At 41.2% G+C, this 26,592-nt stretch overlaps 1 protein-coding gene across 4 annotated transcripts in view; it reads right to left on the bottom strand.

Moving 5' to 3' along the window:
• The window catches only part of AFF2 (ALF transcription elongation factor 2), a 743,921-nt gene that overhangs the window by 195,642 nt on the left and 521,687 nt on the right, over positions 1–26,592 (bottom strand). For all 4 annotated transcript variants that reach the window (XM_073543590.1, XM_073543593.1, XM_073543591.1 and 1 more), the window contains exon 8: positions 19,713–19,764. In XM_073543590.1, coding sequence (XP_073399691.1) covers positions 19,713–19,764 — 52 coding nt within the window. The remainder of the gene's footprint in view (positions 1–19,712; positions 19,765–26,592) is intronic.

Below are 26,592 nucleotides of genomic sequence, written 5' to 3'. Positions count from 1 at the left end.
AAAGCCAAGGGCCACCGGAAGCGGCACATTTGTAATCCCAGTCTGTGCATTCTCCGCCTTCGGCAGCACACGGCTTTAGGATCATGGCCATCAGGAAATCAATGCACTCCACTCTGCCTCACTCACCTCACCCAATGTAAAATTATGTCCAATTTGCCTTTTTTTCTTTGTTTTCTTTTTGTGGTGTTCCAAAACATACAAAGGAAATGAACATGTGTATAACTAAATATATAATTGCCTTAATTTTCTCAGAGAAATACTTCATTTTCTGGAACAATTTTAAGGGTATCAACACTTTCGGCCATGGCTGTATATACATACAGTGGATGAAATAGAATATTTCTAAAGGTGCTATTGACATGAAATTCTCTCCAGATGTCTGTAACAACCCAACAAATCCACGCAGGCAAAGAAATCAAACCATAGATGTCCATAAATTAATCTGTGTTTAATAATGAGAAATGACACAGAGAAAAAGTATTGAACACATGAAGCAAGAGAGGTGCAAAAAGCCATGGAAAGTCATGACACCAGCTGAAATCTATCAGTAATTAGAAGCAATCCTGCCACTTATGGAAAAATAATATCAGCAGGTCCAACTGATGGCCTATAAAAAGGTGTCATGCAAGAAAAATGTCTTGACTGGTAAAACAAGTGAGCTGTCTTAAGACCTTCACAAACTTATTGTTGCTAAACATACTGATGGCATTGGCTACAGAACAATTTCAAAACTAGTGAGGGTTCCAGTAAGCACTGTTGGGGTCATAATCCAAACGTAGAAAGGACGTCATTTGTGTTGTCCACAAGATTTCAGACTGAGGAGTGAAAAGAATTATCAGAAGAGTTGTCCAAAAGCCAACGACTACCTGTGGATAGCTACAGAAAGACCTGGAATCAGTAAGTACAATTTTTTCCAAGAAAGCAACAAGTAATGCATTCAACCTCCATGTAATGTGTAACAGGGGTCGTGGAACCACTGCGCTGTGATCTTAGGAGAGAATGGAGGGGCATGACTAGGCAAACACCTTGCTATTAAGCTAGAGCCCCTGATGGTGTGGCTAGACTTAGCTCCAGATGGACACCAGGTTCTTCTCCAGCACAGTACTTGGACGCACGGCAGCTGTTCCCCAGGCAAGTATTGCTAGTACAGTCATGGCCAAAAGTTTTGAGAATGACACAAATATTAATTTTTACAAAGTCTACTGCTTCATTTTTTCGATTGGCAATTTGCATATACTCCAGAATGTTATAAAGAGTGATCAGCTTAACAGCAATTACTTGCAAAGTCAATATTTGCCTAGAAAATGAACTTTATCCCCCAAAACACATTTCAACATCATTGCAGCCCTGCCTTAAAAGGACCAGCTAACATCATTTCAGTGATTGCTCCATTAACACAGGTGTGGGTGTTGATGAGGACAGGGCTGGAGATCAATCTGTCATGATTAAGTAAGAATGACACCACTGGACACTTTAAAAGGGGGCTGGTGCTTGGCATCATTGTTTCTTTTCTGTTAACCATGGTTATCTCTAAAGAAACACGTGCAGTCATCATTGCACTGCACAAAAATGGCCTAACAGGGAAGAGTATCGCAGCTAGAAAGATTGCACCTCAGTCAACAATCTATCGCATCATCAAGAACTTCAAGGAGAGAGGTTCCCTTGTTGCCAAAAAGGCTCCAGGGCGCGCAAGAAAGACCAGCAAGCGCCAGGACCATCTCTTAATAGTGATTCAGCTGCGGGATCGGGCTACCAGCAGTGCAGAGCTTGCTCAGGAATGGCAGCAGGCAGGTGTGAGTGCATCTGCACGCACTCTGAGGCGGAGACTCTTGGAGCAAGGCCTGGTCTCAAGGAGGGCAGCAAAGAAACCACTTCTCTCCAGAAAAAACATCATGGACAGACTGATATTCTGCAAGAGGTACAGGGAGTGGACTGCTGAGGACTGGGGTAAAGTCATTTTCTCTGATGAATCCCCTTTTCGATTGTTTGGGACATCTGGAAAACGACTTATTCGGAGAAGACCAGGTGAGCGCTACCACCAGTCTTGTCTCATGCCAACTGTCAAGCATCCTGAAACCATTCATGTGTGGGGTTGCTTCTCAGCCAAGGGAATGGGCTCTCTCTCAGTCTTGCCTAAAAACACAGCCATGAATAAAGAATGGTACCAGAATTTCCTCCGAACTTCTCCCCACCGTCCAAGAGCAGTTTGGCGATCAACAATGCCTTTTTCAACATGATGGAGCTCCTTGCCATAAAGCAAAGGTGATAACTAAATGGCTCAGGGAACAAAACATAGAGATTTTGGGACCATGGCCTGGAAACTCCCCAGATCTTAATCCCATTGAGAACTTGTGGTCAATCATCAAGAGACGGGTGGACAAACAAAAACCGTCAAATTCAGACAAAATAAAAGCATTGATTTTGCAAGAATGAACTGCTATCAGTTAGGATTTGATCCAGAAGTTGATTGAGAGCATGCCAGGGAGAATTGCAGAGGACCTGAAGAAGAAGGGTCAACACTGCAAATACTGACTTGCTGCATTAACTCATTCTAACTGTCAATATAACCTTTTGTTACTCATAATATGATTGCAATTATATTTCTGAATATGATAAAAACATCTGACAAACACACATAAAAAACAGAGGGCAGCAGATCATGTGAAAATATAATATTTGTGTCATTCTCAAAACTTTTGGCCATGACTGTATACAGACTGACACGGCAAGTGTAGGCAGGTACAACTTGCGTACAGGCAGGCTAGTGCAGACAGTGATGGCTGATGTACAGGTGCTGGTGGGCATGGCTGATATTACAGGCAGGCTGGGCTGATGTACAGGCAGGCTGGTTCAGGCGGGCACAGCTGATGTACAAACAGGCTGGTACGGCTGGAATACAGAGACACAAGGCATTTCCACTCAGGTGAAGGTGCTTTAAATAATAAGTGTCTCCCAGCCGTTGTCTGGGGACACTTTAGAATAGTGGGCATTGTCCTTTTAATAAGGGAGCACGTGCATGCCCTAAGCACAGTTCCCAGGGATCTGCGAGCCATGTGCAGACCCCGGGCAGCAGCAGGAGGAGTAGAAAGTGTGGGAAGGGGGCCACAGCGGTGAGTTGGTGCCCCTGTCGGGGGAGGAAAGAAGCATGCAGGGATGCCAGTGCTATAGAATATATGCAGACTCACTACTCAAGACCCATTGCTGAAGAAAAAGTTCAAGCATGTTTAAAGTTTGCTCAACAACATTCAGACAAGCCTGTGAAATACTGGGAGAATATAGTCTATTCAGATGAGACCAAAATTGAACTCTTTGTGTGTCAAAATAAACACTATGCTTGGAGGCCAAAAGGCACTGCATATAACTTCAAAAACAACATACCAGCAGTGGAGACTGGAAGTGGGAACATCATGGTGTGCAGCTGTTTTTCAGAATAAGTCACTGGCAAATTTCATGTCATTGAAGGAAGGATTAATGAACATTCTTGATAAAAATCTGCTGCCATCTACCATTATGATGAAGTTGAAACAAGTGTGAACATTTCAAAAGACAAAATCCCAAACCCACAGCCAAGGAATCTCTCAACTGGTTTCAGAGAAAGAAAATAAAGCTAAATCTCAGCATTCAAAGAAGGAGCCCACAGAACCTTCAGGATTTGAAAAGTGTGTGGAAAAATGGGCCAACATCCCACCTGAGCAATGCATGCAACTAGCTTATCCATACAGGAGGAATCTTGAAGCTGTCATCACCAACAGTACTTTTGTATTAAGTATTACCATATATACTCGTGTATAAGCCGAGTTTTTCAGCACCTTTTTTTGTGCTGAAAATGCCCCCACTCGGCTTATACACGAGAGTCATTGTCCAGAAAGCCAGCGGGGGAGTGAGAGCAGTGGAGAAACGGCAGGAGCTAGCAGCTGTGGCTAAAGCCTGTGCCGCTGCTAAATAGCGCGCACAGTGACAGCTGCAGTCACCGGTTTCCAGAAGCATCATACTCACTCTCCTCCTCTCCGTTGGTCCCGGCCCTGGCAGCTCTTCCTGTGCTGATCGATAACACGGCACGGCTCATTAAGGTAATGAATATGCACGCGTCTCCACTCCCATAGGCGTGGAGCGCATATTCATTACCTTAATGAGCGGTGCCACGTGATCGCTCAGCAGGAAGAGATGCTGGAAGCAGGCACTAGCTAGATGCTGTGACTGCGAGGGCACGCTAGAGGAGGGTGAGTAGGATGTTTATTTTTTTTGGAATAGCAAGCATGCATACCAGGATGGGAGGGGGGAGCCATGCATACCACAACGGGACCGGGGGAGCCATGCATACAACGAGGGGACCGGGGGAAGCGATGTATACAATGACGGGACCAGGGTAAGTGATGCATACGATGGGATCGGGGGAGCCATGCATACGACAGGACTGGGAAAGCCCATGCATAAAACGATAGGAGGGAGGGGGGAGCCACGCATACCAGGACAGTGACAGGGAGCCATGCATACTAGGACAGGATGGGAGAGCCACGCATAGCAAGACAGTGATGGGGGAGCCATGCATACCAGGACTGGACAGGGGAAGTCACACATACCAGGACAGCGACGGGGGAGCCATGCATTGCAGGACAGGGATGAGGGGACAATGCATACCTGGCTTATACTCAAGTCAATAAGCTTACCCAGTTTTCCGTGGCAAAATTAGGTGCCTCGGCTTATATTCAAGTATGTACGGTATTTAAATTTCAGTAAGCGTATTCAATACTTTTTTCCTGTGTCATTCTCATTATTACACATACTTACGAGTAATTTAATTTATGGACATCTATGGTTTGATTTCTTTGCCTGTGTGGATTGGGTGGGTTGTTAATGACACCTGGTGAGGTCAATATATCCTTTAGAAATATATATAAGTATTAATTATACCTGAATGGTCCCATTTTCAAAACTAATATAGGTCTAGACAATCCCTTTAAGAAAATCTCACCAGCACCAGGGTAAAGAATAACACAGGTTGTCATAAACCATCAATATTCTGCTGATGGCATCAGAACAGTCAGTGACAGGGATTTCCATTGCTCCATTGAAAAGCCCTGTTGTGATAATAGCATTTTATTTGAGATTCACCGATGATGCAATTCCAGACCGCTCTTATCATCAATGCAATACAAATTTATGGACATGACACATTTCCTCACATGAGATTTCATTATGTATTACATTATGTATTTCCGAGAGAGAAATGGTTGACTTAACCTTACATTAGATAGAGCTGTATTACATTTTGTACCATCTTTCTCTCATCAACGCTATAAAACTACCATGAATCATGGCTGTAAATAAAGCAACAAAAAAGGATGATGAGAGCCTAAACACATAGTAGCCATAAAACAAATTCCAAATCTGTGTACGGCTTCTCCCCTCCTCCTCCTTTCCTCATAGCTGCAGGCTTTAACCTGGGATCCCTAGTGGGTAATCACTATCTGGATATGAACGAGCTGGCGTCTTCATCTGCTCTCCTTAATCACTTTTTTTTTGCAGTTCTAGGGCTGATGAAAATCCTTAGCGCTTTTCTTCCCAAAACGCCGGTTTATTAGCTGATTGAACATGCAGTTTAATGACAAGGTCAGCTTTTCGAAGGTTACGGTGGCACGAGGAAGGAGCCGCGAGGGTTTACATGGCTATCACTCCATGTGGGAGACTATTAATATTTACGAACGGTAAAAAAAGGCCAAGTTATCGAAAATGTTTGGATCAATTTTGTCTCGTGAAACTGGTGAAAAATATAAAAAACAAACACTAAATCATCCAAATGAGTAAATTCCAGGGCTCTTCAGTTTGCCTTACATATAGAGGCTAGGTCGAGTTTATTGCTGAACCCATTGATCTGTGTACAGTCCATTTATCATTCATGAAAAGAGCCAGTGATCTTCACAGTATATTAGAAGAAACAACTGAGATCATCTGTCAACGGGCCTCTTATTTCTGTTTCCCTCTCCACAGGGACCGCATCTCCTTCGATTCTTCTTGAATTAAAATGTTGCTAAGCAACACAGCTGGGGGCACCGGCGGTAGAATAGCTTCAGTCTATCAAACTGTTTAAGCAGCTGGAGTTTTCAGTGGTGAATTTTTTTTTTCCCCTGAACAATCATGCATAATTATGGAACACAAGCCATAGTTCAATACCCCAGAATATCACATATGTTTAATGTAAAGTGGCACAAAAAAAAACTTTTTTCACATGCAAATGTGAGGTGAAAGTTGCCATTATCATTGCTGGACGCTCTCCAATGGCTTATTTGGAGCTGTCATTTTCCAGAAATTAGGGCTCCCGCTAAAGCATCATGGGATGTATTTGTATAAAGCAATCCAGCGCACAAGTAGAATAATCCAAAGTGCTGTCATTTTGATTCTTTTGTCTAAAGTCATATGGCAACATCTAGTCAGTTCATAAAATATTATTATATATATGAAATAAGAATATATAGAATAATAATATATAGCTAAAAGTTACCTTCTGCATAATAAATTAATGAATATGAGCTCTACTTTGTAGGGAAGTTAATTTTATTAATGTTTAATGTGGGATTTGAGTCAAACTATATAATCCTTTCATATGTGTAAAGAGCCTCCCCCCAAAAATAATCCAGGTGTTTAGCTTGCCCCATATGCTGGTAGTCATCAGTGAGCTTTCAGACTGGTCACATACAGTACATGTATTGCATATATCTAGTACCTTTACTTAAAGGGAAGGTGCCGTGTTTTTTCATAATTTAATGTAAAAAGAAAATAGTGTAAAAAGATATTGTCCCCTAAGCTTGACTCAGTGGTGTGTATGTATGTTTTTTTTTTTTTTTACTGTATTAATGCAGCCACTGGGGGCTGCCATCTTACCTTTCTGGCTGCTGAACGACACTTTCCATGCTCATTCATGGCAGTCCTGGGCATAAGAGACAATAGTTGGCTCCCGACCCTATCTCTTTCATTGTAGCTGCATCAGGAGTTAACTGGGCACGCTTGTGTGGGCGGCTCAATTCACAGCTGTAGGTGTGGCCAGGCACCATCTTATTAGAGCCCAGTGCTTTCCTTTTAGCTCCATTTACACTCTATTGCAAGCCCTGTTATCACTGATGCTGTACTGTTCCACCATAACAGGGCTTGGATGTTCACTCTGCACATACCAGCTGCAGGAGAGGAACCAGGACAAGCTGCTGGAGACCGAGCTGCTCTTTCCAAAACACCCGACCAGCTGCTGCCCCTGCTCTTGCAAAACATAGGAGGAGCTGCTCCATTCTGTTTCAAAACACTTGGCAATCTGCTGGACATCTAATCCTCTCCTGTGTGATACTGACTGCTGAGCCATGTATCTAATCCTCTCCTGTGTGATACTGTGTGCTGAGCCGTGTAACTACTCCTATCCAGTGTGATACTAACTGCTGAGCTGTGTATTTAATCCTATCCTGTGTGATACTGACAGCTCAGCCGTGTATCTAATCCTATCCTGTGTGATACTGACTACTGAGCCATGTATCTAATCCTATCCTGTGTGATTCTGACTACTGAGCCATGTATCTAATCCTATCCTGTGTGATACTGTCTGCTGAGCCGTGTATCTAGTCCTATCCTGTGTGATACTGTGTGCTGAGCCGTGTATCTACTCCTGTCCTGTGATACTAACTGCTGAGCTGTGTATTTAATCCTATCCTGTGTGATACTGACAGCTCAGCCATGTATCTAATCCTATCCTGTGTGATACTGACTACTGAGCCATGTATCTAATCCTATCCTGTGTGATACTGACTACTGAGCCGTGTATTTAATCCTATCCTGTGTGATACTGTCTGCAGAGCCGTGTATCTAGTCCTATCCTGTGTGATACTGTGTGCTGAGCCGTGTATCTACTCCTGTCCTGTGTGATACTAACTGCTGAGCTGTATATTTAATCCTATCCTGTGTGATACTGACAGCTCAGCCGTGTATCTAATCCTATCATGTGTGATACTGACTGCTCAGTCGTGTATCTAACCCTATCCTGTGTGATACTGACTGCTGAGCCGTGTACCTAATCCTATCATGTGTGATACTGACTGCTCAGCCGTGTATCTAATCCTATCCTGTGTGATACTGACTGCAGAGCCATGTATCTAATCCTATTCTGTGTGATACTGTTTGCTGAGCCGTGTATCTAAAACTATTCTGTGTGATACTGTGTGCTGAGCTGTGTATCTAATCCTATCCTGTGTGATACTGTCTGCTGAGCCATGTATCTAATCCTATACTGTGTGATACTGACTACTGAGCCGTGTATCTAATCCTATCCTGTGTGATACTGACTGCTGAGCCGTGTATCAAATCCTATCGTGTGTCACCGACTGCTGAGCTGTGTATCTAATCCTATCCTGTGTGATACTGTCTGCTGAGCCTTGTATCTAATCCTCTTCTGTGTGATACTGACTGCTGAGCCATGTATCTAATCCTCTCCTGTGTGATGCTGAGCTGTGTATCTAATCCTATCCTGTGTGATACTGACTGAGCCGTGTATCCAATCCTATCCTGTGTGATACTGACTGCTGAGCCGTGTATCTAATCCTCTTGTGTGATACTGACTGCTGAGCCGTGTATCTAATCCTATCCTGTGTGATACTGACTGCTGAGCCGTGTATCCAATCCTATCCTGTGTGATACTGACTGCTGAGCCGTGTATCTAATCCTCTCCTCTGTGATACTGTCTGCTGAGCCGTGTATCTAATCCTATCCCGTGTGATACTGACTGCTGAGCCATATATCTAATCCTATCCCATATGATACTGCTCTCCTGAAATACTCTGTGCTGCTGTCACCCTGCTCCTCCACCATATATCTCCCTCTGTGCCTCCCATAGACCAGTACACTGCTCTCCTGAAATACTCTGTGCTGCTGTCTCCCTGCTCCTCCACCATATATCTCCCTCTGTGCCCCCCATAGACCAGTAAACTGCTCTCCTGAAATACTCTGTGCTGCTGTGTCCCTGCTCCTCCACCATATATCTCCCTCTGTGCCCCCCATAGACCAGCACACTGCTCTCCTGAAATACTCTGTGCTGCTGTCACCCTGCTCCCAGAATCCTTGCTGCCTGCCATCCTCGGTGACCGAAGACCCCATTCCTCTCCTCAGATCCTGACCTGGCGATGTGTGAAAGCGAGGCGACAGGGGCCTGATATATGGTGGAAGGAGCAGGGTGACAGCAGCACAGAGTATTTCAGGAAAGCAGTGTGCTGGTCTATGGGGGGGAACCCTGTTCGGTGCCAGGGATTATACATAGAGCGCTGTGTTATATACACATGGATGGACCGTCTTCTTGTCTGCTCCACAGAAATCCAGGAAACATTTCTGCTGATTGATGGCCTGTTCTGATCCAGACTTTGTATGCAAAGACAGTCAGTAACTTTGCAGGCCCCATCAAAATGGCTGCTCACTGTGTTCCTAGATGTCATCCTCTCTTTTTCCTCAGCAAACAACCAGAAGGGGATGAGAGGAGTGACATCACACCCATGTCAGCAGATTCCACCCATAATTACTGCAGGGCAGTAATGTGAGCTAGTTGTACACTAGGTTTTTGTACCAAATTTCAGTAGCTGCTCCCCCTAGTGTTAACAAGTGGAAATGCCAAACTTTTTAAAATTATTTTTCATATTTTACAAAATTAAAAACATGATAATATTTTTTAAGAAAATGTAAACATTAATTCTTCACATTTTTTCAATTGCTGAAAAAAAATTTTTTGGATGGCACCTTCCCTTTAAAGGGTTATTCTCAATTTGTGTCTTGAGCGGCAGCATACCTCAAGCTTGTTGCTGGTGAGGCAAGAACTCCTCCTTTAGTGATGTTTCTGGATTAATGTCCTACTGCTGAGCTTATGCTAGAATGACATTAACAGTCTGCCAGTGGTTTGTGCTGAAGTGTACACTGTTATCGTTATATTTACATATAGATATAACAGCGCCTTTGAACAAGTACATGACTGGGAAAGTGAGAGCAGTGATTAGGAAAACTGCTCTGGAAAATTCTGATGTTGGGGGTCTGGTGATTTTGCAGGAATGATAAGATCAGCATGGCAAGGAAATGATGGGGTGAGGGAAAAGAACAGCTAACTACTCTATACAAATGAATGAGCTAAAGGAAAGTGGCTGGTATCTCAAGAGTTAACTCCTCATCTTGCAATTTAGCTACTGCACATACTCAGCCAGATTCTGGTGGTCGCTCTTTTAGGAAACAAGCTGTATACTATGCAAGATAAAAGTTTTCTTAGCAGTAAAATGACAACAGATAGAATAAAAACAAGTCAATCACAATGTTGCTTATTGTCAATGCTGTAGAAAAAGACATGGACCACACATCCAAAAATAACACGTTGATCTAATGCCGCTAGGTAAAACTTGAAAAAAACTGCACAAGAGGTTAGTTTAACATTCTGATCAGACTGTATGAAGTCTACTGCCCCCTCACAGTGAACCTCCATGATGTGACAGTGGGCTTCATACATGCTGATCAGAATGCTAAACTAAGAACCTCATGTTCAGTTTTTTTACATTTTTGCCTAGCAGGATTAGATCAGAGTATAATTTTTTATGCGCCATCCATATCTTTGTCTTCAGTATTGGCACAATCTTGCTTATGGTTATGTTCTCTAACTAACTAAAGCAATTTAATAACATGTATGACCATGTACAATCTCCTTCCCCACACAATTAGGTCTCTTTTGTTTCTGCCTCCTGATTAACCAAGCAGTTAATCATTTATCTTGGAAGCCCTATCAGTTTCATATATTAATATGTATTTCCTAAGATAGCTGGGTATACAATTTTGTGTGTAAAACTACTCAAGTTTTCTTACATGTGTATTATTAACACAGTATATTGAACTATATTGTACTTTATGTTTATTAAAATATATGAAAAATGTTTCAATAATATAAAAACTATACAAAGAATAAGAAAATAGCTCTTTATAGCCTTGTATTTTTTTTTAATCCAAAGTACTACTGTGTTCACTAGCTACTATGCGGCTACAAAGTTTAATTTGCGTACTGCTTTCCTCTTTTTACACATCCCTTGTGTGAATCTCCTCTCTGCTGGCACAGGCTCTGCTTCTGAGTGATATTTCTACACATTCCCTCCTTACATATTAAGCTATGCGTTCACTCTTTTATCAATACTAATGCTTCCTGTGTATGATTTATTTTAAATCCCCGCCAATCTATATCAGAAGCAGCATCACAGTCAGCTATGTGAAGACGTTTTACTGACTCTGCACCCACAAAATAGGAGGAAACAGAATAAAGATGATTTAAAATGTTGGTTCATTTTGTGCTTGAAAAACAAGACTAACATTTCTTTTAAAAAATGTTAAAGTTGCACAAATCCTTTAATTTTAGTTTTATGAAAGATTGATACTTCTATGGTCAGGCATTAGTAAGTGTAATGCCTCACAAACTCGGACTTAGTCATGTAACGAATTGTATTTTAAAGATCTATAATATGGCGTACAGCCCAAGCTTCATGTTTGTGTACCTCTAAAGGGCCTGTCACACTAAGCGATATCGCTAGCAATATCGCTATAACGTTACTGGTTTTTGTGACGTTATAGCAATATCGCTATGTCTGATACTTACCTCCGACCGGCTCCCCGCTGGTTATCGCAGATCGCGTGAGAACGTCCTGGATCATTTCTCGTCGTCAGCTTCCTGCTGTGGAGATGAGCGACGCATGGACGCAGGCGGGAGGACGTCAGGATCGCCTCGTCTGACAGGTAAGTAGTGACCCCCGACCGCTGCTATGTCGCTGGTGAGATCTGCCTGTGTGGCAGCTCACTAGCGACCACTTAGAGATGCACCAGCGATCCTGACCGCGTCATATCGCTGGTCGGGATCGCTGGTGCATTGCTAAGTGTGACAGTACCTCTAAGTTTAGCGCACAGCTTTTTATGTTGACAATGTGCAAGAATTGATATGTTTCATCAAGTAATTTATTACAGAGGTATTTACAAAATGAATAGAGATGAGTGAATCCGAACTGCAAAGTTCGGGGTTCAAAATGGACACCTAGTGTCCGATGCTGAACTCCGAATACGGACTTCTCCTGGATGTCCGTTCAACAGTACGGAAGTCTTGGGATAAGAAAGATCTCTGATTTCAATGGAGTTCAAGTTCGGGAATAGTTCTGGTACCCAAACCAAAATTTGGACTAAAGTTTGTTCGGGTACCAGAACCTTAACTTCCCCGGTCCGCTCATCTCTACTCTTGAAACTTTATATGTAAGAGCCAGCACAATGTACTGCATTCCTGTCCAAGGTACAAGAACGCCATGTCCCATATGGTCTATGTCTGTGATAGTGTCATGGACATGGACTTTTATCCTTAATTTAACAGAATAATAGCAAATCTGCTGATTATAACATACAATATTTTAGAATAAGCCGTGTGCATTAAATGTAACAACATTATAATTTTCTATACTTTACAGAATAACTTTTCTCCCAAACTGACACAATCACCAGGATACAAAGAACAGAACACCTACTGGAACCCTAGAATCTCTCAAAATAAATCATCCCTGCCATTGATTTTAATGGTGCATTTTCAAGTCTAAATGAATGAACTTCCCAGTCCAATCAGTGTTACAAAAACACTGTGCCAAAGTCTGATGATGATAAACTGTGCAAAGGGGTCCTTTGGTTATACCATTTAGAAGACAGCAGTTTAGCCCGTTAATGAAGAAAAATAAAGCATATTTAAATGTAACGTACATTCTAGTGAAACTAGGAAAATACTTTAGATTGTGAGACTGAGGCTGCTGGCACTGCAAACATACAGGAATAATATTCTCTATGGGAATATCTTTATACATGTGAATTCTTGGATATATAGATTATTGAAATTTAGACCACCAAGACTAATATTGATATTAATATTTTATATGCATACTTTTTAAATTAACCTCTCAATGCAAAATGTCATATAAGTACATAAGTGCTGGAGTGCCTGTGTGGAAGGGGTCAGGACACTTTCTCTCTCCACAGGTGGTACATGCCGTCTATGTTATATAGTTGACATCTGATTCTAACAACAGAAGTTGAAGCAGATTGCTTTTGTTAAAGAAGCTCTCCCATCAAAATTTTCATTCTCTTAATATATTGCAATCACATATTATACAGAACTTTGCACTTATATTTGATAATTTTTTTGTTTAACCCAGCTAATTCTTCTCTTTTATCTATGTTGAAACAGGAAGTCAATTTTCCCTGCAAAAAAATCATTCATTTTTTCAACTCCTGACCCAGCTGCTCCCTCCTACCCTCTACCAGGGACTTTTGCGGTTATATACAGTTTTAGGGACCCCATATGTTGCTCCATACAGTATTATGGGCCCCATATATTGCTTCATACAGCATAATGGGCTCCAATTATGGTGCTATACAGTATTATGGGCCCCATATATTTCTATATACAGTACAATGGGTCCCATATAACTCTCCATACAGTACATTGGCCTAATATAATGTTCCATAGAGAATAATTGGCTCCATATATTGCTCCTTACAGAATGGGCCCCATATATTTCTCTACACAGAATAGGCCCATAGAATGCTCCATACAGAAAAATGGCCCCATATAATGTTCCATACAGAATAATAGGCACCATATATTGCACCATACAGTATAATGGGCCCCATTTAATGCTTCATACAGTACAGTAGCCCAATATATTGCTACATACAGCATACAATAGCCCCATATATTGCTCCACTCAGTATAATGGGCCCCACCTATTGCTCCATACAGTATAATGACCCAATATATTTGCTCAATACAGTATATAATGGCCCCATATAGTGCTCCTTACAGTATATAATGGCCCATACATAATAATGGCCTCATATAATGCTCCATATACTATAATGGGCCCCATATATTGCCCCATACAGTATAATGGGCCCCATATAATGCTCCATGCCGATATAATGGTCCCATATATTGCTCCACACAGTAAGTAATGGTTCCATATAGTGCTCCATTCAATATAATGGCCCATTATAATGTTCCATACAGTATTAATGGGCTTCATATAATGTTTTATACATTAAAATAAATAAATAAAACACTCAACTCTTCTGTCCCCGGCTGTTCCAGTTTCCTCTGCTCTGGTCTCTTCAACGTCTTCTGACTCTGCACTGTTCAACACAGAAGGCACGCTGTAGTGACATCATTGTGCCTTCTGCCCTGAAATGTCACACAGAGTCAGAAGATGCTAAAGAGACCGGGGCAGCGGGGAACGGAGAGTGTTGAGTATTTGAGGAGGAGGCCAGTGCCAACCCTTTCATGAGGCTCCCGATACTCGCAAGCCCCATAGCATGCCAGTGACCCCTACGGTGAATGGGCCCCAGCATGTGCCTGGGTGTTGCACTGGCCCTGGGCCTATGTGAGAAAAATGTAACAAACTGGCTAAAAATATGCCGACCCTGAAAAAAAGGTCAAAGAAACAAAAAAGCAAGATGAAAGAAAAAGTCACATTAATCAGTGCAATGTTTTTATAACCTTGAATTTTTTTTAGACTTGTAGCCAGACCACAAAAAATGCAACAACAGAAAAAATGGAAAAAAGCCAACCAAAAAACCATTTCCCCTAAAAATGTGTAAAACTAACAATAAACTAGTATTCAATCAATAAACCTTTAAGGATTGTGCATATGACAATTATTTTAGGCGTCTCTGTAACCTGCCTGAAAAAACGCTAAAGAAATACTACCAAAAATGAACACATGGTACGCTCTGCAAAGTAAAAATAACTTCCTGTTCACATATTCAGTTTTTTGAGTGTCATTCAACCGCTTCATGTTTCAAAAGTCCTAAAGTGGTTGTGAGAAGTGACCTCACCATTCTTCGAGCATTTTCCACTCCGGAGCCTCTCTCACTTTTTTATATATATAAGAAGAAACAAAAATGTTAGTGACACAAAACTTTTTGAAAAGATGTCCCAAAAAATGCTTCAGGAAAAACACAACAGAGTTTCTTGAAGTATCTTTTGCCTGCAAAATTCAGTGGGTACCCCAAGGACTAAAAGATGGTGTGTGGACATACCTTTGGGAGTACGCACATTGGAGTTTTTTTGTAGAGTTTTTGGCACTGAATACGAATGAAAACAGCAAGATTTTGAGAAGTCTTGAGTTTTTCAGGAGGATTTGGAGAGTTTACAGTCAATGTGTTCTCTAAAAGCTCCATGTGAACATAACCTTACAGGATGAACACTGAGCTTGGGAACCATTTGCAGTAATTAAGCAGAAGAAATCATGTCTTTTTTAATGGATTCCTCCAGAGTTGCACTATAAATCTATGGATGGACTAAAGGCAGCACAATTATATAATATTACTAGGAGAGGCTATTAATACATGGAAAAGGCCAATTAAATAGAACATGGGGGGCCCAAGTGAAAAGATTTTATAAATGTCCAAACGCAGGGAACTTTGATTGCTTTCCTAAAAAGTTACTTTATTTTGAAGATGGAAATCTTTGTGGTTCAGTGCAGTCTAAAGCAGTGGTACGTTCAATAATACTGTCATAAAATTGTAAAATCTGCACAGTGCATGACTTAATAATGCAGGAAATCCCACGTGAAATGTTAAACAGATGCGTGCTTGCTATAATGAACCTGCCCTATAAATATCCTTTGTGATGGTCAGCATGATTCGCCGAGAAAAAAATCATTGAAACATTGCAGGCTGCTGATAACTCAAAACTTAAAAGACAGTTATTAAATAAAAAATGTCAATACTTGTGTCTTTGCAAAAACATTTGAGACTGATTATGCTGTTTATATTGAAAGAAAGGTATGAAGTCTATATCTTTAGATCTTTTATTGAGCTGTGAGCCCGGCATCAATAGCTGCTGCTCAACTGTAAATGAAAATTGATTCCAGATCTAACCCCTCACTTACAGTGCTCGTCTAATCCAAACTAACCCTATTAAACAGCAAAGGAAAGCATATTTAATGGAATGCTTGGCACAGCCACAAATATCTCTAATGTGACAGAGACGCAAGCAATGTATCCTGCAGAAAACCTTTCTTACATTAAACAGGTTGGGAACAATTGGTAACGGCAAACAGGAAATATTAACTGGTCCTGGAGAACTAGGTAATAGCAGGGAAAAGAGATAAAGACCAGTACATGAAGGTTTATATAAAAAATAATAAAATTATATATATATATATAGTGACAAAGTGACTGGTAAAGTAGTGGAGGGGAGATATGTGTCACTACTCTTAATGGTTTCAGTGATTTAAAATACAGAGTATTTTCCTCCAGCACACTAAGTGGTGTGAGATTTAAGCTAACCTACATAAGGGGCTGGTTTTTATGTGGACATCCAAAGAGTGGGTGGAGGGATGTTCACCTTATCTCCACCTGCAGAGTTCGCACCACTGTGTGCTGACAGGACCTGTGTGATGTCGCAGTCATGTGATCAGTCACATGATGGAGGAAGCAGTAGCTAGAGATTTAAACCCCTTATGACCGCCGATACGCGTTTTAACGGCGGCAGTTAAGGGGCCTTATTCCTCAGCACCCACCGAGATCTGCTGGTTGGTACCCGGTAACAATAGGAGATTTTTCCTATTGATTCTTTTTGATCACTGTGATAGACCCTATCACAGTGATAAAAAAGTAAATCAACCCTCGCCTTTGTCACCTCCTTAGGTAAAAATAACAAAATAAAAGAATGTATTTTTTCCATTCTTTGCAGTTAGAGTTAGGGTTGGGGCTAGGGTTAAGGTTGAGGTTGGGGCTAGCGTTAGGGTTGGGGTTAGAGATAGGGCTAGGGTTGAGGTTAGGTTTGGGGTAGAATTGGAGCTAGGGTTAGGGTTGTGGTTGGTAATAGGGTTGTGTTGGGGATAGGGTCGTGGTGTTGGGGTTAGGGTTGTGGTTAGGGCTGGGACTAGGGGTGTGCTGAGGTTAGGGTTGGAGTTAGAATTGGGGGGTTTCCACTGTTTAGGTACATCAGAGGGTTTCCAAAAGCGTCATGGAGCCTGCCATTGATTCCAGCCAATTTTACGTTCAAAGGTAAAACGGTGCTCCATCCCTTCTGAGCCCTGCCTAGCGCCCAAACAATGGCTTTCATACTCAGGAGAAATTGCACAACAAATTTTGTGATCAATTTTCTCCTGATACATTTGTGAAAATATAAAAGACTGGGTCTAAAGTTAATTTTTTGTGAAAATAGTAAAATGTTCATTTTTTCCTTCCACATTGCTTTAGTTCTCATGAACCACTTGAAGGGTTAATAAACTTCTTAAATGTGGTTTTGAGCACCTTGAGGGGTGCAGTTTCTAGAATGGTGTCACTTTTGGGTATTTTCTGTCATACTGACCCCCCAAACTCACTTCAAATGTGATGTGGTCTCTAAAAAAATGGTTTTGTAAATTGTGTTGAAAAAATGAGAAATTGCTGATCAAGTTTTAACCCTTATAACGTCCTAACAAAAAAAATTTTGGTTCCAAAATTGTGCTGATGTAAAGTTGACATGTAGGAAATGTTATTTATTAACTATTTTGTGCGATATGACTCTCTGATCTAATGGCACAAAAATTAAATGTTTGCAAAATTTTCAAAATTTTTGCCAAATTTCCATTTTTTTCATAAATAAATGCAAGTCATAGCGAAGAAATTTGACCACCATCATGAAGTACAATATGTCACGAAAAAATAGTCTCAGAATCAGTTGAAGCATTCCAGAACTATAACCTCAAAGTGACAGTGGTTAGAATTTTAAAATTTGCCTTGGACACTAAGGTCAAAATTGGCTCGGTCACTAAGGGGTGAAATGTTGAGCCACTTTTTTTTTCCTGTTGTGTATTTGGATAGGATAGACTCCAAACATGGCTCCAGCGCATTTCTCGGCTGTCTCTTGCAGTTCCATAAAGAATGAATGTAGAAGAGGTTCACACGCTTGACCTCTGTGCCATTCAGATAAGTATTTTTCGGAGCCCCATTTTCGGCATTGGTAGGGGATTTGGACCCCCAGCTATCAGGAAGTTATTCCTCATCCAGCAGACAGGGTATAACTTTAAATCTTGCTACAAACTCTTTAAAGACCATTTTCTCCTCGCTGCAGTCAACATGCACACTGCCAGTCCAGTCACAGTCCATGGGACTAACCAAGTACTGTATATCGCTCTTCAGTTTCCGTCAGCCCCATAGACATTGAATGAAAGGGTGCATGACCGCTGTGAATAATAGGGGCTTAGGGACCCTGTTCTAATGTTGGGGATCACAACCACCTGGCCTCCAGTAATCAAGTAATCTATCAGTATCCAGTTGATAAGTAATAAATCTGTCATGGCAAAAAAAAAATCCCTGTGAGATTAATTTGCACAAGACTGAAATAACTATTACGTTATGTGTGCAGGAGGCTTAAATGAAATATGTCAGCAGTATTTTTTGCTATGTAATCTGACAGCAGCATAATGCAGGAACAGAGACTCTGATTCCAATAATGTATTACTTAGTTAATTGGGTGCAGCAGTTGTGATACAACTGATTGGCAGCTTTCTGAGTACAATGTATGGTGAGAGGAAGCTGTTATTCAGTGCTGGGTGTGTGGTTGGACAAGAGGCACCAAACACCTAGTCCTGTAGTGATAATCTCCTGCTGATAAAACACTGACTGTATTGAAACAGCAAAGCACATTCTAATGGAATCGGGGTCTCAGTCCCTACATCACGATGCTCTCAGATTACATAGCAAAACCTGCTCACAGATTCTCTTTAACATTGCACCATTTTGATGAATCCTTCCCAGATGACATATCAAGAGCTCGCCACTCAAAATTCCTTAAATTAAAAAGAGTGAATAGCCAAATAGCTAAAACATCTTCCGTTCTGGCAGACTTGTCAAGGCCATGTATAAAACATGGCTGCACATTCAAGTGAGCGCAATACTACAATAATGCAAAAATAACATATAATAACAGACTGCATGTAACAGTTGTAAAGGAAAATTATACGGAGTTGTCGATAAACAACATCATTCCAAGAATGACAACTCTAGCTATGAAGCAAGTGACACAACCACTAAAATGAGCATCCATCAACATAAACCACTAACGGCGACTAAATCTTACAACTTGGGCTTTTTATGGACACATCAGACATTAGATTCATCATGTCCAGATGTGTGTAACAATCACGAAAAAGATAATGTATAAATAAATGGCGAGAGACTGAAAAAAAACACATTTCAGCGAAAAAAAGTCACATTCATTTTTTCTCATATTTTATTTTCCATGTTAGAGCTTTGTACAGGCTTTTGACCTCAGAAAGGTTCACGCAAATCTTGCACTGAAATGGTTAAAAGTGACCACATTCCGGATACAAAACGGTCTGGTTTTGCTCTCTAAATCTAAGTAAATCTAAGTCAAATATAATACTAAGAAATCCATATTGTCCTTACCAATTGTAAGTTAATCAAACTAAACATTAGTCTCTATGTTGCTATTTTCTAGGGATTTGTGGCCTAAAGAAATTGTATTGTTTAATGACTCCGATGATATACACAAAGCTATTATAGGCATTATTACTAATTACCCGCTGAGTGTCTTATTGATTTGGAGTCTTTAAGGTCAGACATTGCAGTTTACTTGATTTGTAGCCAATGAATTCCAATTAGTGTAACTATGTGAATGTGCACTTGTATGGTACCTGTTCACTGTCCTCCTCGTCACTGCTCAGCTTCAGATCATCTTCAAGCATGCTATATAAAAAAGGAGAACAAGGAAAAAGATTAATAAAATATCCAAAGTAAACATACTATATATACACAATTCTAATTTATACTTAATAGGTAAAAAAGAAAACAAGTACAAGTGCAGGCAGCACTCCGCTACTTCCAGCAGATCCACTGACAATGAATGGAGTGTAGGCTGAGCATGCGCACCTCCACTCCATTCAGGATTGGGCTTCACAACGCCCCTCTTGGGTGTCTCCTGGGTCGGACCGACCCAGGAGACACCAAAGAGGGGCATTGTGGTCAATCAGGGGTCCCCTGATGACCAGCACCCAAGAGGGGCGTTGTGGTCAATCAGGGGTCCCCTGATGACCAGCATGATCTCTGCTATCTTATGGAAAGAAAATAACTTACAAATTTGAAAAATCCCCTTTTTAGTTTGCGGGGTCAGTAGTCAACTTATCATCAGAGAGCCAAGTTATAACAAAAGATAATACCCCTGTTTCTTCCTTAATCCCCCCTGAAAAGTGACCACTGCTCGTCACAGAGCAAGCTCACAACACAGCACACCCATTTCCATTTATCACTTCTCCTATATTCAGGTGTGAATATAGTAAATATCTGGACCTTTTGTTGCAGGAGAATTGGCAAAATGGCTGTCATAACAATCATGCAAACAATACATAATAATAGGAAATTTAAAAAAAAGCCATTTCGTTGAAAGCAGTTGTGCCCATGCATGACCACCCCCTCGTATAGACAGTAAATGAAAGGTGGTCAGATCACACATTTGCACTACAATCCAGAATGATGGGGTTCTGCGTGTTTGGATGTGCAGAGATTATATAATTATCACCTATTTTTTTTTTGAGTGGGCCGAAATGATTTTATTTTCCCTAATTTGAAAGTGACAGGTATTGCTGTTGCTGTATCCAATGGAATTCAATGAACCCACAGGTTTTTGGGATTCTTGGCTGGGAAAGGCTAGATCTGTACACTTAGCTTACAGTGTACTGTACATCAGAAGCTTTTCCCAACATATACGGTAATGTAGCCATAGGCCACCATTTACCAAAAGAGGCCAAAAGTGTAATCCTCTGGCCCATGTTTGGTTCGTATGTGCCTGAGCACGGTTTAACTATATATGAAAGACTAGCGAACTGTGCATTTCTGTATAAAGGATTACTGCAAAGAAATGCATAGGGAAAGGTAGAGATATCCAGTTGGACAAAAAATTGGAAAAATAAATGTTTATTTGTAGAATTGAATAAAACAGAAAATTTCCAGTAGTATAGAAAAAAAATGTATGAGCTTTTCCTACATGTTTAAAACTGAATCTCAGTCCTTACTCATGGATCCAATTTCCATAAGGAAGAACTGACATTCAGTTAGCCTAGGTTCACATTAGCGTTTCTGTGCACAGCGTATCATCTGAATGCGCAAAAACGCAGGCAAACGCATGTTTAGGTAGTGTTTTTTATCAGCATCATTTTACGCATGACGCCAAAAAACATGCATGCTTTTGCGTTGTTTCTGTGCATGCGTTCGATATTTCAAATGCTTTTCCAGTAGAATTTCCTTGACACCAGAAACATAATGGGAGTGTCTCATGAGATATATATATATATATATATATATATATATATATATATATAGACACACTGCACTGATTAAATCCTCATCATTGCTGCTGTATCAAGCTGCAAGATGGATCTTAGCGTAGAGAGCTAAATGCTTAATCTTGATTTGTCATTAAAATTGGCTCATGCTTTTGCTGTGTCTTGTGAACATGAAAGAAGTTAGAGAAAGACAAAGAAGATGTTGTCATCACTATTGCCAACTGTGGCACCCCAGAGTCTGGTTACCATGGTGACATTGCCTCCCTCTAAGGCCTGTTTCACACTTCCGTTTTTGTGTCCGCCAAACGGATCCGTTTCAGTTTTTTTGACGGAAACTGATGCAAACGGATCCGTTTTTTTTTAAAACGGATCCGTTTTTTTGACGGATCCGCGGTAACCGTAATGGAAGTCTATGGGACCAAAAAAACGGATCCTGCAAAAAATGGCGGATCCGTTTTTTTACGGAAAACAACGGATTTTGACGGATTTGAAAAAACGGAAGTGTGAAACAGGCCTAAGGGGTGATGTCATGCCTGGAGGCGGGGGGGTTCCCATGCTAGGTAACACAGTATACATGTCAGTTCCTGCTCCAGGCCAGAAAGGGGAGCTTCCTTATAAATTCTGGCCAGCAGGTGGGGTTAGTGAGTCAGAAAAAAGTCAGCTGAGAGCGTAAACAGGGAGTTGTCATGGAAACGGGAGCCAGCTGGAGCTCGTGAGAGAGAATTGGCATTTGGTCAGTGGAGAGGGAAGGGACAGGAGCAGAGACAAGGCGCTCTGGGAAACTAAAATTGTGTATAGCTGACCCCAGAGCGGATCACTGTTAAAAAGGGACGCCAGAGTCATTGGCTGGGTGGGTGCTGTACTCCCTGACAGCCGAATCTGGAGGGCAGGGGACTGCAAGCACTCTGGCAACACCGAACACAGCACGGCAGCAGGCCAAGATCCCGGGGCTGACAGTGAAAAGGGACAGTGCCCGTGACATAGGCTCACACTGTCTGCCATACAGGTTAGAAACCATCATGCAGGAGAGGGCCGCAGCTTAGCTACAAGTAGCAGGGACCCGAAAAGAGAGCACAGAAGGAAGGTCCCCAACCCCACCTGGCAGGGTGGATCCCCTGAATCCCTCCAGGCAAGCCAGACTCAGACCATCATCTGTAATTGGTACCCCAGATTGCATCTACTTTCAAGTAAAAGGTAAAGAAAACTGCACCTCCCTGTGTCCTTCAAATATTCTCTGCACCCTAACGTTCACCACCATTTGAACAATCAAATATATTTGCCCTGGGGCCCTGCTCTACCCGTGGGGAGCTGAACCATCTTTGCTGCATCACCATCAGCCCCAGTGGATCAAAACCGCAGCGTCAGCCACCCATTGCCGAACACCACGGGTGGCATCACAATTAAAAACCACATAACTATCCTCTATGTTATGACCCGGCCAGGGCCATAGAAACGGATCACGGTCCCGTGACCTCCCCTATAGAACTGTCCAGTCTGATTCCAGGTACCCCATGGCCCTGGTGGGTGCATCACAACACCCCATCGTTGAAGTCCGAGAGAGCTGTGGAGCCTACCACTCGTTGTACACAGAGCTGTGTGAAATCCATGAGAAGTTTTTTTTGAGTACATGAGAATGTCGGAACAGAGCTTCCATGACTTGCTGCAACGTGTCCGAGGATCCATCACCAGGCAGGACACACTGCTACATCGAGCAATTCCTGCTGAGGAACGTCTGTTGGTGACCCTGATGTATGCAATTTTGAAAAAGAAACACTTGTCATTAAAATGATTGTTCTAAAGGCAATGTACTGATTTTTTTCCCCCATTTTCTGTTTGGCAGATTCCTGGCTACCGGAGAGAGCTTATCTCTACATTTTCAATTCTGGATTGGATTGTCTATGCTTTCTGGGATTGTTGGAGACACCTGCTGTGCTTTATGTGACGTTCTGCATGAAGAATTCCTCCCCCAACCAACAACTGTACTCTGGCGGGAAAATACTGCAAAATTCCAGGACACTTGTAATTTTTCAAACTGTTTGGGGGCTGTGGATGGCAAACACATTCGGATTAGAAAACCTGCTGGAAGTGGATCTGAGTATTTCAATTACAAAAAATACTTTTCGATTGTTCACATGGCGATTGCAGATGCTGTTGATTTGTCGCCGTGGATGCTGGCTCATTTGGACGATGAAATGACTTTCAAAAACTCTGACATTGTTTGTATGGGAATAATTTCAATTTTCCACAGCCATGACCTTTCAGAACACTGAAGGACCACCAATACCGTTTGTTGTGGTTGGGGATGAGGCGTTTCAAATGTGTCAACCTCATAAAACCGTACTCAAGTCGAGACTTGAATCACACGAAAAGAATTTACAACTACAGACTGACAAGGGCATGAAGAACTGTGGAGTGTGCCTTAGGACTGCTGGTATCTAAATGGCGCATTTTGGGAATATCCATCAAGCTAAAAATTGAGACAACAGATGAGGTTGTGAAAGCATGTGCGGTTCTGCACAATTACATCCTGCTGTTAAAGATCCACACCACTTAAAATTTGAGGAACCTATTACTACCACATAGCAGGATTACCAAGATCAACCTCTGAGGACTACATTGGAAGTTGCCCAAATGAGGGATGCATTTTCTGGCTACTTTGTTTCGGATATTGGACGTGTGGCATGGCAAGATGAATTGGTTTAAGCTGCTAATAAGTAAAATGTACCTGTAATGTTTGCTGACTTTAATACTAACACATTCACTGTAACTTTAATACTAAACACCTTGACTGTAACATCTGTTAATACTTCACTCAACAATACACACATATTTAAATAAAAAGATAAATAAAACACAGGGAGACAGGGATTGTGAAAAAAAAGAATTTCTATTAACAAAAATAAAAACAATGTTTAATTTAACACTTCCTGAACCTGCTCATATTGAAGTATGTCCTTGCATACCAATGCGTTCCCATAGACAGTAATGTGTTGTTTTGACACACTCATCCGCATGCGCAATACTGCGCATAATTGAAGCCTCAAAAAATACAACATGTTGCGTTCGCCGGACGCCGCCGCACACCGCAAAACGACGCATGAGTACGCATCCGCATGCGAACTGATGCAAATGCATGTACTTGCGTACACAATGTTAAATATATGTACGCGTGATGCATGCGGATCATACGCTGCGCATAGATAAGCTAATGTGAAACCAGCCTTAGAAACATGTAGGAAAAGCTTGTACATTTATTGTATTACTTATATAGTACTGGGAATGTTATGTTTATTTCAATTCTACAATTTCTTTTCTTACAATTTTGTATTCAAAAATGGCTGGATATCCCTACCTTTCCCCACTGCTACCACTGAGAAGAAGAGTTTTTTCAACTGAGCTGAAGACTCACTGGCTTCAACATGGGGGAGCTGGACCACACTTTTTTTACTCAAAGAAAAGTATAGCATGCAGTATAGGTTTCCTTATAATGGTTCCCTATTGAAGATGGATGCCTCTGCATCCATGCTGACAGTGGTCACCAATGGGCACATACAGTGGGTGACATAAGTATTGGCCGTTCGTGACTAGTTTATGGTGAAATTATGTTATTTCTGCTTCCGGATTATGGCCTCAATAGTGCTCACTTGAACCTTCCCTAGTTTACAAATTCTTCTGTAACCAATGCCATCAGTATGTTTAGCAACAATAAGGTTGCAATGGTCTTGAGACAATTCATTGGTTTTAGCCATCATGAGATGTTTCTTGTGTGGCACCTTGGTAATGAGACACCTTTTTATAGGTGATCAGTTGAACCAGCTGATATTATTTTTCACTATGTTGCAGGATTGATTTCTAATTACTGATAGATTTCAGCTGGAGTCATGGCTTTCCATGGCTTTTTGCATCTCACTTTTTTCAGGTGTTCAATACTTTTCCCCTGTGTGATTTCTCATTATTACACATAACTTAATTTATGGATATCTATGGTTTGACTTCTTTGTCTGTGTGGATTGGAAGGGTTGTTACCGACATCTGGTGAGAATTTCATGTCAGTAGCAACTTTAGAAATATATTTACTTAAGAAAATTGGTGACTTGTTCAATGTTTATTTCACTCGCTGTATCTTCTGAGTGTATGCACCCGACACTGGGTACAATCGCAGTCTAGACTGTTTTAAAACTAATTGCATTTGTTTGCCTCGTTTTATCACAGATGTCAGACTCAAAAACAGTGACCTTCACAGATAAAGGCACTTATATCCTTGTAATTGATAAATAAGCACATTTCCACAAAAACTATGATTTCTACATTATATTCACTTTACAAATGACCTTTGCCATAGACAGACAATCAATTAAGTGTTAAACCCTCTATCTAATTATTTCCATCAAGAATGTTTGCAGACAAAACAGAGGCAGTGAAACTTTCTTTTAAACATTGTGTTCTGCAGATGCCGTGAGATCTATCACAAGCTAACACTGGCTTGATCTGAACTGACAAGCAGGCAGAAATATGCTATATGTCAGTGCACTGGCGGACTACAGATGTATCACCCTTTTAAATGTGATTGCTGTAAAAGTTGAGTGAGTTAACTAAGGCTCCTCTTGTTTGAAGGAATCCCTGGCAGTGCATTAAATCTAGTTTTATTTCTATCACACAATAAAGTTACAGCCTTCACAATACATCTGTACAGATCCATCTGTATGCCAATTGTATACAAATGTTACCAGGCACGCGAGAAACAATGGAAGCCACATCTCAGTGACACTTCATTACACAACAGGGAACAATTAACCTTTTTGACTCTTATTAATCTGGAAAATGAATTCCTCAGGTAGGAAATGCTTTAACACCAAAGGTTTTTTTTTTATTATTATTTCAAACGGATGAAAAAGGAAAGTCATTTATTAATGTCTGAGTCTATTTCTATAACTGAAGTATAAAATCGTATATTGGCTTGCCCTGATGATTATTTATTAATAAGTGACGTCCATTATAAATAACAATGTTAATGGTGTTGTTGACTATTTGGAAAACCCCCTCTAAATCCATAAGTTCCCCCCCCAGTAAAATGATAACACCTATACTCACCTCCAATGCTGACACTATTCCAGTGGTATCACACTGGCTATCCCCGGGCTTGCATGACATAATGTCACGCAATCTCTGCAGCCATTTAGTTCTGCCTTCACTCAAAGCCTCTTTGAAAAAAATCAACACATTCAAAGGAAGCTAG

Source organism: Dendrobates tinctorius, unplaced genomic scaffold (assembly GCF_039654945.1).
Source record: "Dendrobates tinctorius isolate UK_male_01 unplaced genomic scaffold, ASM3965494v1 ptg000133l, whole genome shotgun sequence".
In the NCBI taxonomy this organism is placed as follows: Eukaryota; Metazoa; Chordata; class Amphibia; order Anura; family Dendrobatidae; genus Dendrobates; species Dendrobates tinctorius.
This window is presented reverse-complemented; position numbering and strand designations above follow the sequence as displayed.